Source organism: Bufo bufo, chromosome 7 (assembly GCF_905171765.1).
Source record: "Bufo bufo chromosome 7, aBufBuf1.1, whole genome shotgun sequence".
Classification (NCBI taxonomy): Eukaryota; Metazoa; Chordata; class Amphibia; order Anura; family Bufonidae; genus Bufo; species Bufo bufo.
The window spans coordinates 189,338,934-189,352,536 of record NC_053395.1 but is presented as its reverse complement, the minus strand read 5'-3'; the positions used below and the strand labels follow the sequence as shown (position 1 = coordinate 189,352,536).

At 40.8% G+C, this 13,603-nt stretch overlaps 1 protein-coding gene across 2 annotated transcripts in view; it reads right to left on the bottom strand.

The window, feature by feature from the left end:
* Positions 1 to 323: 323 nt before the first annotated feature.
* The window catches only part of LRP2 (LDL receptor related protein 2), a 199,830-nt gene continuing 186,550 nt past the window's right edge, over positions 324 to 13,603 (bottom strand). Inside the window, exons 69-79 of one of the 2 annotated variants that reach the window (XM_040441900.1) lie at positions 12,841 to 13,061; positions 12,395 to 12,574; positions 10,648 to 10,767; positions 9,181 to 9,271; positions 8,467 to 8,534; positions 8,249 to 8,369; positions 7,934 to 8,063; positions 7,463 to 7,576; positions 5,476 to 5,580; positions 2,323 to 2,397; positions 324 to 1,098 (exon numbers count right to left, since the gene is read on the bottom strand). In XM_040441900.1, coding sequence (XP_040297834.1) covers positions 931 to 1,098; positions 2,323 to 2,397; positions 5,476 to 5,580; positions 7,463 to 7,576; positions 7,934 to 8,063; positions 8,249 to 8,369; positions 8,467 to 8,534; positions 9,181 to 9,271; positions 10,648 to 10,767; positions 12,395 to 12,574; positions 12,841 to 13,061 — 1,393 coding nt within the window. In that variant the 3' untranslated portion in view covers positions 324 to 930. The remainder of the gene's footprint in view (positions 1,099 to 2,322; positions 2,398 to 5,475; positions 5,581 to 7,462; positions 7,577 to 7,933; positions 8,064 to 8,248; positions 8,370 to 8,466; positions 8,535 to 9,180; positions 9,272 to 10,647; positions 10,768 to 12,394; positions 12,575 to 12,840; positions 13,062 to 13,603) is intronic. The other variant, XM_040441901.1, reaches the window with a different exon arrangement.

Here is a 13,603-nt window from a genome sequence, read left to right as displayed (position 1 = left end):
AAAGAAAAAAGCTAAGATGAAAAAAATAAATAAAACAGAAGCAAGACCTGCAGGAAAATAGCAGGTCAGGTCTGCCTCCTACGGACACTAGACTAAAACTGAATACCCTAGTGCTGTGGAGAGGGTATAGCCCACCTGGGCGGAGCCAAACTTTTTTGATATCTAGTGCCTCCTAGTGGTAGCTGGGCATATACCCATGGTACTGTGTCCCCCAATGCCATTAACGAGAAACTCTAATTTGTGAACAAGGCCTTAGTGTCAACTTGCAACAATTAATCAATAGAATAAATAATTTCTGATTCACCAAAAAAATACACCCAATGCATTGTTCAATATATCATTAATAATATTTTATTTTTTTCATTGACATCTGATTGTTCCAAGTTTTGCATAGTAAGTAGACTAAAAGAAAACTTGTCTACACACAGGTACCAGAAAATATATGCAACTGAACCAATACACAAATATATATATATTTTCTTCATGTAGCTCTATAAAGGCAGTTTTCTTAATAGAAGTTCGTATAAACATCTGTACAATTAAAAAAATGTTGATGTTAAACTCGGCCCTGTACATATTAATGCATTCCTTTGTGTCCTGTATTACAAATTACTAACGTGCCTGTAATTACCGTGTACTATTCCAAATGCTTTCACAATAGCAACAATAATTTCTCTAAAAAATTTACAAATATACAAAATATTTATATTATTTTCAGTCAGTCTCAGTGCAAAGATATACATATAGTACATTGTGATAATTGTTCATAAAAATAGCAATTGGCATATTTTTTTTATTTAAAAAAAGGCAAAAAGTCTTCACCTAGAGGCTAAAAAGAGACTATTTTATAACAACATGAATGTTCTTGACCCATAGAAAAAATATGTGCAAGAGTGTCTGATGATTCGGCGTTCCTAGTTGAGGAAATGGTTATACATCTGAGTCTTCCTTAACGAGATTGGCAGTGTCAATGAAAGTGTCCTCGGTGGGGGAGAAGGAAAAGTGTTGCTGCTCCTTTTTCTGAGGTTTTGGAAGAGGAGGAGGGGAGGTAAAGGGGGATGGGTCTTCCTCAGTTTCATTTTGTTGGTCTTTTTCCATCTGGAATAATGGAGAAGTGAATATATATATATATTAAACAGTGTTAGATTATATTATATCAAGCTCTTTCAGCACTCACACCTTGAATATGACATATTGCTACTAGTAGTGGTCTTCAATTTCTTACTTTCTAGTTTTTTTGAAACTAAAACTCCCATCATACCCTGACAGCCATAGGCATACTGGAGTTTGTAGTTTCAAAGTAGATGGAACAGCTGACAGTCATGAATGTTTGAACCCGTTAGTGACTGCCAATACATCCTTTTACAGTAGTCACTAAGGGGCCTAAGGGTTGTTTCACACCAGCGAGTCCATTGCGGGAATTACGCTCCTTGTGTGAGCGTGATCCTCCGTTCTACTATTGCAGGAGCGCACGGCATTATCATGATTTATAATGCTGTGTGCCTCGGCTTGACCTTCCTTCTACAGAATCATACTTACATAAAGCTGTTAGTATGGTTCTGCAGAAGTAAGGTCATGCAGAGGCACACAGCATTATAAATCATGATAATGCCGTGCGCTCCTGCAAGTCCAGAACTGAGGATCAAGCTCACACAAGGAGTGTGATTCTCGCAATGGACTCGCTCATGTGCAGCAGCTCTTAGGCTCGGCTGCCACTTTTTTATGATTGAACTATCTATCTATCTATCTAATATCTATCTAATATCTATCTATCTATCTATCTATCTATCTAATATGTATCTAATATCTATCTATCAATCTATCTCATATCTCTTAAATATATCTAATAATAATAATAATAATAATACAATTTATTTATATAGAGCCACAATATTCCGCAGCGCTTTACAAGTTCATAGGGTTCATATACAAAACAAAAATAACTGGATAATATTCAACTGAAACACTTGGATTCAGGGCCCTGCCCTATCTCTCATAGCTATCTATCTATCTATCTATCTATCTATCTCTCTGTCTTTCTCTGTCTATCTAATCTTTCAATTGTCGATCTACTTAGGTAGTATAATCCTTTTTTACATAAGCTAGTATTTGCTTTTTGCAGATGTAAAATGAGCAAATGTGGGCTGAGGCTCAGGTTCATTGCTGACACATGAGCTCTCACCTTTCCTATATACCACATAGAAAGGTGATGTATCTGAATTGTGTTTCTTAAGAAAGATGTATTTTTTTTCTATATTTATAAATAATTCCGGGCTTTTTCATTTATCTCGACAATGTTCTCAGAAGGACACCTTTACTCACCTCCGCATAGATTGGATTTTCAAAGTTTGTGCTTTGTTTAATCTTCCGTTTAAAGAAATTCCACTTTGATTCCTGCTGAGAAACATGAGATGAACACAGCGTCACTGAACACCGGCGGACAGAAATGTCTGGTACCAAAATACAATCCTCTGATAGAAGTGCTTATCAAAGGGAGAGAGTCGGGTATGGCGCTGCAAGCCTTCGTTCAACATACTAATAGGAAATGCCAGCAAACAATAATATCTGTGACTAGTAGTCGCCACCAGAGGAAAGGCATTTGTGATGTCAACATAGGAAGGGCATTAAGGCTGGGTTCACATCACATTTTTCCCATCTGTTTAATGTATACAAAAAATTTATAAATGAAATGGATGCCTCAGACTGATGCCCTACAGAGGCATTCATTCACCATAGAGTTCCACTGCAGGGTAGAAAAGCATGGTATGAGAGGTCCGGCTCACAAAATCTGGATCCCCCTAGAGGAGAAACTATTGGGCCGTCCGATTAGATCCTTGCTACTGGCAGAATCGATTGATGCCTCTCTTTCGACATCCGGGACACCTTTGTCCTCAATCTCTTTGGCACTCTGGAGGGATCCGGCTGTGAGAGGAACCTGCTTAACCTTCCCCTCAACACTCCTGACTGTTGGGGACTGTGTTGGTCTCGACACAAACAGTTGCAGTATCTTACCTACCCAAATAAGAAATTCTAGTCTTCCGGTACATGAGCTTTTAGACTCAGATGGCACTTTTCTGGACCTCACCTCTTTAACAAATAAATTGAATCTCACAAAGTTAAACCAGATGCAATATTCTTGTATAAAATCTACTGTAGAACCCATTATTAAAAAGTCACAAGCAAATTCTTTGCCGAACTGGTTTGAGAAACTGGTTTCACAGTCTCTTTACCCATCAAAAATTATCTCTACTGTGAATAGACATTTAGTCTCTCTGGAAGTTCCTCCCTCACTATACTTTTTAAGAGAGTGGGAGAGAGATTTGAACAAAAAATTTTCAGACAAAGAAACCCAGATTATCCTACAAGCCCCAAAATATATCTCTAGATGTGTAGTAGTTCAGGAAAATGCTTACAAAGTCCTCACTAGGTGGTATTTAACCCCTGCGAGGTTAGGCCTGATGTATGGGAATGTCTCCAACGTGTGCTGGAGATGTCTAAAGGAAAAAGGCTCCTTTTTGCACATCTGGTGGGAATGCCCTAAAATAAAAATATTTTGGGGGCAGATCTTTGAACTGGTGAGGGACATTCTCAAGCTAAATGCAGATTCACTTCCCTGCAGCCCGGAAACTGCCTTGCTGTCTCTTTTTCCAAATAAGATAAATGCCCCAAAGATGTCTCTTCTGAGAATAATGCTAGCGGCAGCCAGAATATTAATCGCTTCTAGCTGGAAACTGACAGTCCCTCCCTCCATCTCCCAGTGGAGAATGAAGATGGAAGCTCTAGCAAGATTAGAGGAATTATCACATTGGGAACTTCGCTCCCACCACAAATATTCAAAAATATGGTTACCCTGGTCGGTTGGGAAGAGTTTAGTTGTCCCTCATCAGGTTAGAGATTTAGAGTAAGAGCAACTTAGACATCTGCGGTTTTTTCCCCCCTTTTCTCGCCCATACAATTATACTTTATCTATATCTTTGTCTAAATGTCTACAGCCTCATTATTTGGGCTCACATAAACATACATATTTGGTTCCCATTTTCGCCTAACCTGACCTATGTATTACCTTTGAACTGGTTGCTGGACTCATGTACGTTGGTTTCAATCCTAGAATCGTTTCCTTCGCTGGTGCGTTAGATATGTACCTTATTATCAGCTTACCCCCCCCTCTCCCTCCGTTGTCTTGTCCCACCACCTACTCTCCTCCTTCCCCCTCCCCACCCTTCTCCCCCCCCCCCTTTCTTTATGTCCTTTGTTCTACAGAGTTGTAGGTTCACAAATTTGTCAAGATTCGGAAATTTGTGTATATTGGACTTTATACCCAAAATGCATATTTTGCAATGTTTTATCCGAATAGTAAACGTTATTTCAGGATACTCTCATGTTGTCAGTCTTGTGGTGGCAGTCTTAATGCTCTTTCTCTTCTCTCTATGGCTCTTATTGTAAAATGATGCATTCATTCTGACCTGGTCTCATCACTCAGATTAGGGTTCTTCGGATATGTTATCTTGCGATGGATGCTGTAGAGTTACTGTAATGTTCCACTGTGCCTGATTTACTCTTTGAAACGTGCACTCTTAGACCAATGTATTGTGAATGTATTCTCAAGCAGTGTGCCTGTAACTCTGTTTCCTATTTCTTTATGTTATGTGAATATAAATTTCAATAAAAAGATTTTAAAAAGAAAAAAGAAAAGCATGGTATACTATAATGTTGTATCCTTTTTTCCCCAACGTATATGTTAGGGCTCATGCACCCGAAAACTGCGGGTCCACAATATGTGGGCACCGGCCGTTTGTGCACTGCATCACAGAGGCGGACCCATTCACTTAAATGGGTCCACAATCCGGAAGGTGCGGTGCAGAACAGAGGCATGGAACCCCACGGAAGCACTACGGACCGCTTCCGTGGAGTTTCTGTCCGTGCCTCCACACAGCAAAAAAGTAGTGCATGCACTACTTTTTTGCGGTGCGGAAGGTCGGATAGTCTATTAAGTTTTGATTTAAAGAAATACACTCCAGTTACAAATTATTGGTTCCAAAGGCAGCTGAAAATGAATTTTTCTCCGGGACATTTGGGACCCACTATGGTATCATACCCTGGCCCCACCAGAGAATCCTCTGGTACTATGATGGGCCAGTTCGACCATGGACCCCATTATGTGTGTCCTATTTCTTCAAAGTGAATCTATACGGGCCACAGTATAGTATGCCAGGCCTCTTTATATATCCCCTCCTGCTTGTGAGGAGGCATAAACATCAGGTAGTCAACCACGGGACCCCAGTACCAGCACCATATGCCCTTCCACATATGACGCCTACCACTCCACTGGGTCCCTGCCAGGTTAATGTGTGGTCACCTGTATTTTGACCACCCCATCTCCCGGGAATCACTTGATGTGTTGTTGTTGTGTTGGGACAACCTCACTTTGTACCAAGTAATGTTTTCAATGTCTAAATGGGAATAATTGTAACGTACCTCAACCTGAAGTGGTTCTGTGCTTGCTGAGGTCTGTGGGGTGTCAACAGAATACAGCGGGTTTTCAAAATTATCCTGTTTTTGTTCACTGCTTACTTCAGTCACCTGGAAATAAAAAAGGAAGTTACTTCAGTGCCATCATCAATCAGGTCACTGACATGTACCCAACCTGCGTCTCACACATAAAGATGACCGAGAAGAAGACACAGACACACCACTGATTATTACAAGGCTGAGGGGCAAAACACGTGAACCCAAGCTTTAAAAGATCTTTAAAAGAGGATGAGGGAAAAGAAAGATGGTAGTAGTTGGTTATGTTTATTCTACCTTATTAGACCCCAAACCATTATATTGTGAATGGAGACGACAGGCTTCAGATTCCACCCATGGCCCCCTCTGTATCATTTTACATATTTAGAATAATGAAGAAGATGCTAAATATCCCTATGTTCATTTTAAAAGGGTTGCCTTTCTTAAAAAATGATATTTGTATGAAGGGTCCTCTGATGATATGCCAGTCATATGTTGTCCTGCTGCTAGGACACTCAGCAAACATCTATGGTTCTCCGCTGTGCCACCACAGGGGAAATAAGGCATTACGCATTGCCCATTACTGGCTGTGCACTTGAGCTGGGTCCTCCAAAGCAAGAAAAACTCTTTGCATCCTTTGTAGCTCTAGTCAATAGATGAGGACACCGAAAAGAGGACCCCAGTCTATTATAAAATTTTTTAACTGTGTAATCTATTAGATAATGTATCCCATTAGTCCAGTGGCCTCCAGTAAATAGTTAAGAACACTTGTAATGAAGAGTTGACAGGAGTGTTTTTCACTGTCTACAAAATAGTTAAAAGGGTTGGCCACTTTCTGGCTACTTGTGACCAATGTGTATGTAAGATAACTATATGACAATTGTTAATACAGCCTTTGTTGATATTCTGTAAAGTTTTTCTATGTTTCATAAGTCATGCCCCTTTTTAGGCAGATCTACTATGTTGTCCACACAGAGGTCCCGTCCATAAAATGGCCGCTGATGGAGGGTCATGTGACTCCATGTGATGTATCCAGCCATTTTATGGACTAGACCTCTGTGTAGACAGCACAAAAGACTTGGTAAACAAAGGGGGCATACGTTATGAAATATAGAAAATGGTGCAGAATTTCAACTAAGGCTATATTAGTAAGTGTCATATAATCATCTTTTATAAACATTGGTCAATAGAAACCAGAAAGTGGCCAACCCCTTTAACTTCTTTAGAAAATACAATTGTGTGTGTGTGTGTGTGCTGGACCAGGTAGCCGGAAATGAGGGAGTTTGTTTCTTGGCTAATTCAAAGTGTGAGATGTGAAATCTAAGCCTCGAATGGGCAAATGGACCCCTGCTTGTGAAAACTGAACTTTTCCCATCTACTACAAGGAGGGAGTTACAGAAAATGTCTTATTCCACATTCATGGTACTTGCCCCTTTAATACTTTACAGTCCAGGCACATACTAGGGACAAGAAAATGGGGTTCACACATGTTGAGGGCAGTCAACACCAAGTGCCTTACATTTCCCGCATACGCTCAAGGAAGTAGAGACTTGTAAATGTTAGGTTTTCTGATATTTTCTCCTTTGTATCTTATATAACGCTTTAAGTTATCATTCTGTTTTGTTTTATATTTTGCAAGCACTGCTCTTTTTTGTGGTAAAGCTTTAAACTTAAATGTTAGTCCTTGTTTGCCCTAAGAATCCATAGCCTTTCAAAGAATGTTCACCTGTCTAATCCCGGAAAACAATGTGTGTCTGTGTGGCATCTCATTAGCCCTAACAACGGGTGTTTATTTGGGGGGTGTGGACTGTGCGGTGTTAAATAACAGTTTGTAGCGTGAATGGAAGGTGGGTGCAATATTGAGTTAGTGGAGATAGGTTAACCCCTTCCACTGGGACTGTGCATACATGGCAGTCCCCACATTATAATTTATCAGGAGAGGCACTAGACGTCTTACATCTGGCGGCTGGCTGATGTTCACCACGCTGACACCACTTTCTCCAGTGTGTGAGTACATGGGATTCTCATATGTAACTGGCTCTTTCCCAGCATCCAGAGTGAAAGTTTCGCTCTAAAAGACAAAATATTATGTACAGATGTAGCAAATGTTATCTTTACAGACTGCACACTACTCTGTTTGAGTCTGATAACTTAACATTAGAACGGCACGCTTCACAAATAGCATAGCACACCATGGCACAATGCTCAATAGAGTATCATACCCAAGATGGTGCTTACTACATCTGTATCAACCACTGTGTAGTATAACAACCAAATTAGCTACATAAAAAATTACCTTTGCAGAGCAATTATCAGCAAATAAGCAAAACAAAAAAAAATGCATAAAAAACATACTGCACTGTGTGAACAAGGGCATGCACAGGTAACCTCGGTAAATCACTATATTGTTACTATTTTCCAGACTTACCATTTGCATTACTCTATCTATAGAAGACTCCGCACCAAATCCAGATACCCCAATTTCCATGCTGACATCAGCTCCAGACCGGAACGTTACACCATTGCCATTTTCTGTTGATTTCACAAGTGCACTTAAACTATAATGTAAAAAGACAATGTTCAGTTCTCACGACAACTCTGCGCAATACAGAAATGTATGTTATGATCTTTCATGTTCCTAAAACTCAAACCATGGAAACCTCTGACATTTTATACGTTACTAGACCATATAGCCTATGAAATGCCACTACATTAATAGACCTCAATTAGAAACTGAACCGACCTTGGGAACTTAGGGAGAGCCGGCAAAAGTTTTCCTGTCCGTCTGTAATTGAAGAGACCGCCAACCACCAAAGCACAGATAATAATGACCAAAATGACGGTGAGGAGCACTGCGATTGCCGCTAGAAAATACATTTTAATATTTTAATATATTTATATACATACAGCAAAATAATCTAAAATACAAAGGATGGGAAATATGATAAAAATGAGAAATACCAGTTCCTGGAGGGATGCCGGTAGAATACGCCATGTTGCAATAGCTTCCAGAATACCCAGTTGTACACCTAGAAGTGATAAGTGATGTTGAGAAGAATTGAGAAAGAATATTAAAGAGGTTGTCCTAACTTAGACATTTATGGCATGTCCACAAGACATGCTGCGTATGTCTGATAGATGCAGATGCCAAATTCGGGACCTGGGCCCAGTGGCGTACATAGGGAAGTAAGGGCCCCATAGCAAGGATCAAACCAGGCCCCCCACACAGGACAGAAGGGTTTCTGCCTAAACCCTTTTCAATGACCCTTGTGACATTTTTCCTCTGCCTCATTTGCTAAAAGTTGTTCCTTTAGAGGGTAGAGTCCTGACCAGGTTTTCACCTCCATTAGAAGAGGAGATAATCCCAACTAAGACTGGGCCCCCTCTTGCCCTGGGCCCCATAGCAGTCGCATGGTCTGCCGCTGTGGTAGTTACGCTCCTGCTTGTGCTTATCTTCAAAAGGGGGGATCTGCCTGGTGATGGGGCTGCTATGAACACAGAGGTGGCTGCACATTCACCTCTAACAGGCATGGAGCCAGGCTGCTGGGGGTAAGTATATAATTACGCAGTATGTGTGTATCCATCACCCTGCTACGACTATCAGAATTTATTTGAACTACACAGATATGTAAGAGAATACAGTTATCTACATAGAAGCCATCAGACAAAACTTACTTGCATTTTGGAAGCCCCATTTCATCAAAATAGCACGTTCCTCCATGCATACATCTGCATGCCGGGGGCATAGTTGGAGGGGGTTCAATAGCTAAGAAAATGGAAAGCCATGCATGTTAGTAAGCAGTACATGCACTTATTCTGCATCAGAAACAGGGACTGGAGTCACTACACTGCATGTGACACTGACTACACCCACAATTCGGAAAATAGTCATTGCAAAGATTCCATTTATAATACAAAAATGAATGTGATAAAAGAAGGTAGGCTCGTAGATGAAATAATATTGCATTATACAGCTTTGTGGCGACAAGGGCAGCAATTAGTGATAAGCTTTGCGTGCTATAGTCCCATCAACCCGTGTTTGTTAGTGTCATTTTAGTACCAGCTACACCTGTGCAAAAAGGTAGACAAAGATAACAGTAACCAAATAATTAAAGCGTAAATGAAAGAGTCAAACGTTTATACAGTACTGACTCATAGAGCCATAAGATGTCCTGCTGTAGTGACACCTACTGGTAAGAAAAGGTAGTGCTGTTAATAATAAACACTTAAAGGGATTCTGTCACCAAGTTTTCCGTTATACAGCTGCGGACATGCACGGCTAAATCGCCGCTAGCATGTCTGCAATATACCGGTCCTATAGGGCTGTGTGCTTTTATTTTCTTTAAAAAAGGATTTTAGAGATATGTAAATTAGTCTTGTAGGTGTCCAAAGGGCTGTACGAACCTTCCTGGTGCCCAGTCACGCCCGCCTGTGAAGGAGCCCAGCACCGCCTATGTCCTCCGAATCTCCTCCCTTCATTAACGATAGATTGCCATAATCTCGCGATGCGCGAGCTCGCACATGCGCAGTGCCAGTATAGTGTTCGTTCCCTGTGCTGGCATCAGCCTCAGGGAAAGAACTGCGCATGCGCGAGCTCGCGGCAATCTATCGTTGATGAAAGGAGGAGATTCGGAGGACATAGGCGGTGCTGGGCTCCTTCACAGGCGGGCGTGGCTGGGCACCAGGAAGGTTCGTACAGCCACTTGGACTCATTTACATATCTCTAAAATCCTTCTTTAAAGAAAATAAAAGCACACAGCCCTATAGAACCGGTATATTGCGGACATGCTAGCGGCGATCTAGCCGTGCATGTCCGCAGCTCTATAGCCCAAAACTTGGTGACAGAATCCCTTTAAAAATTACATCAGGTTGGTAAGTCGGACAGTCCCAGCACTTTTCTTCTCCCTATCACTCTAGTCAGATTTGTACAAAGAAACTGGTGACATCAATGAAATCTAATAGCCAGAAATATGTAATATTATGACCAGAATGTAATTTTAGTAATTTGGGAGTTAGTGTTTTATAGTTAATTTACATCATATAGAACATGCAGTGCTATTGCTATTTCTATTTTATTTATTTTTTAAAATTAGAAATGTATCTAATATATCATTTCCTTTATAACTATAGCATTTCTAATACCTGCATCACACTCAGTGGTAGTGCCATCCATGAACTGGGTCCCTTGAGGGCAGGAACATGTATAGCCTCCTGGTCTCAGTAAGCACAGGTGGGAGCAGATGTCTTTGCAGCGGTTAGAAACTAAATAAGACAAAAAATAAATAAAATAATAATTCTACATCTGAATGGATTCTAAAGATTATAAAAAAAAACGTATCTGCTTTTTTTACCCAGAAACATTGCCCCTCCTTTCCATAGACTTTGTCTGGTATTGCAGCTCAGCCTCATTTAAAGGGGTTGTCCAGGCATATTCTAACATTCGGACTGACGATGGGAGTGGAGAAACTTAACTACACACTGGGAGATCAGGTGGCCAAGGCTAACACCCAATATTCAGTGAGTATTGTACATGGATACCATTCATTGGAACAGGGCCCATGCATGATACTCACTCACCGGATGCCTCAGAATCCCAACCTCTCAGGAAGCAGTTGTATCTCTCCATGCCTGATGTCAGATTGCATAGAAAGGTATGCCTGTAAAGCCCCTTTAACTCAGTGCAGCAATACCAGTTATATCCAGTGTACTGGTGCTGTTGGTGGAAAATAAAATACAAAAAAAAACTATTGTCTAAGCCTGTACATTTACAGAACAAAATAAATTTTTCTGTAGGCCATTCACATAGCCAGGTTCACTGCACGGTGCAAGCCGCTCATAAGCCTCAAAAATAACAAGGCTAGATTGGACTAAAAAAACATCTTAAAAAAACAGCACACTTCTGGAAGAACATTCTTTGGACAGATGAAACCAAGATCAACCTCTACCAGAATGAAGTATGGCGAAGGCACGGTACAGCTCATGATCCAAAGCATACCACGTCATCTGTAAAACACGGCGGAGGCAGTGTGATGGCTCGGCTATGAATGGCTGCCAGTGGCCCCGGGGCCCTAGTGTTTATTGATGATGTGACACAGGACAGAAGCCGCCGGGTGAATTCTGGTGTTTTCAGAGACATACTGTGCGCTCAAATCCAGCCAAACCGATTGGTCGGCGTTTCATAATACAGATGGACAATGACCCAAAACATAAAGCCAAAGCAACCCAGGAGTTTATTAAAGCAAAGAAGTGGAATATTCTTGAATGGCCGAGTCACCGGATCTGAATCCAATAGAGCATTTCACTTGTTAAAGACTAAACTTCAGACAGAAAGGCCCACAAACAAACAGCAACTGAAAACTGCGGCAGTAAAGGCCTGGCCGAGCATTAAACAGGAGGAAACACAGCGTCTGGTGATGTCCATGAGCTCAAGACTCCAGGCAGTCATTGCCAACCAAGGGGTTTCAACCAAGTATTAGAAATTAAAATGTTATTTACAATTATTTAATTTGTCCAATTACTTTTGAGCCCCTGAAATGAAGGGATTGGATTTTAAAAATTCTTTAGTTCCTCACATTTTTATACAATCATTTTGTTCAACCGACTGAATTAAAGCTGAAAGTCTGAACTTCAACTGCATCTGAATTGTTCTGTTCAAAATCCATTGTGGTAATGTACAGAACAAAAAATTTGAAAAATGTTGTCTCTGTCCAAATATATATGGACCTAACAGTATATAACATGAACCTTGTACGCTGAACTTGAAACACAAGTTCGCTCATCCCAATCTATGGCCAGTCTCCCTAAGGGAACACACCCTCAATAATTTCTGTTGGAAGTTGCTTATTCTGAAACACTGCAATGAAAACTATATAATGATACGTGCAATTACCTGTGCGGTTGTAACGATGTGAGTGGTATATTCGCACTTGAGTCAGCCATGGGTTAATTGTTAGGACTTTAACCTTAGGTCCAGTACCAAACTTATTTTTCTTCCACACTTCACCCTTCTCCTTTGTTGTCCAGTACAGATGGCCTTCAAACACATCCAGGCTGTAAGGGTTGCCGAGATCTTTTAACCGGATAAAGATAAAAAATAATTTGTTTTCTTAGAATGAAGAACTAACCGTCTACAAATATTAAAAGAATCGATTTTCTAAACTTTTGGTCATCAGGAATTCTGGATTGTATGCTCCAGTACAGGATGGACAAATGTGGATAAATGCAGGAAATGATGGTAGTATGGTCCACCAGTCCGAGGAGGGAAACAAATTACATGGACATCTGCACATCTGAGCGGATAGCTGAAGGGATAACTAACAACAGATATGTTCTCACCTCCACGTAAAACTGTCTGTCTGTCTGAGCCATCAGGTTTAATAGATTCAATGACGTTCTCCTTGGAGTCGCTCCAGTAGATTCTGTTGTTGTTGATGTAGTCAATAGTGATTCCAGTTGGCCAACCAAGTTCTTCTGAGACCAGAACCTGCCTCTGCTGCCCGTCCATCCAGGCTTGCTCAATCTTAGGCTGTCTTCCCCAGTCTGTCCAATACATCATTCTGTAAGAAGCCACATATTATGTTAAAAAAGTTGTTTGTTTGGATAATCTCTTTTGTCAGAAGGATCCCCCAGCGATTATCAAAAGGTATCTGGATTCTGGGACCCTGTGATGTTCTCCAGCGCTATCTGATCATACTGCCAATTGCTGCCACAAGAAAGCTCCCAATAGGGCTGAGAGGGATTCTAGGTGACACATGCACAAAGTGCATGATCAACCGACCCATCAGAATGACAGGTGTCATATATAAATTGACAATTTATAACTACCATTGTGACCCAGCTGCCTTGTACTACTCCTACGGTGTCAGACAGTGATTTCTCTTTGATCACCAACATTTTGGTGTTTGTTTGACTACTCTTCTGTATACTCTCCCGCAATATTTGTAAGGTGGCGTGTACACAGCTAGGACACCTTTGACTCGAGTTAGTAAAATAAAAATTTTTCCCTGGTACTCCCTACTCAAATTTCCTGTTACCAATTGTTATGGCAGTGGGTGTGAAACCACTCTGCTAACCAATGTATTCGTCTTTGGGGGTAAAG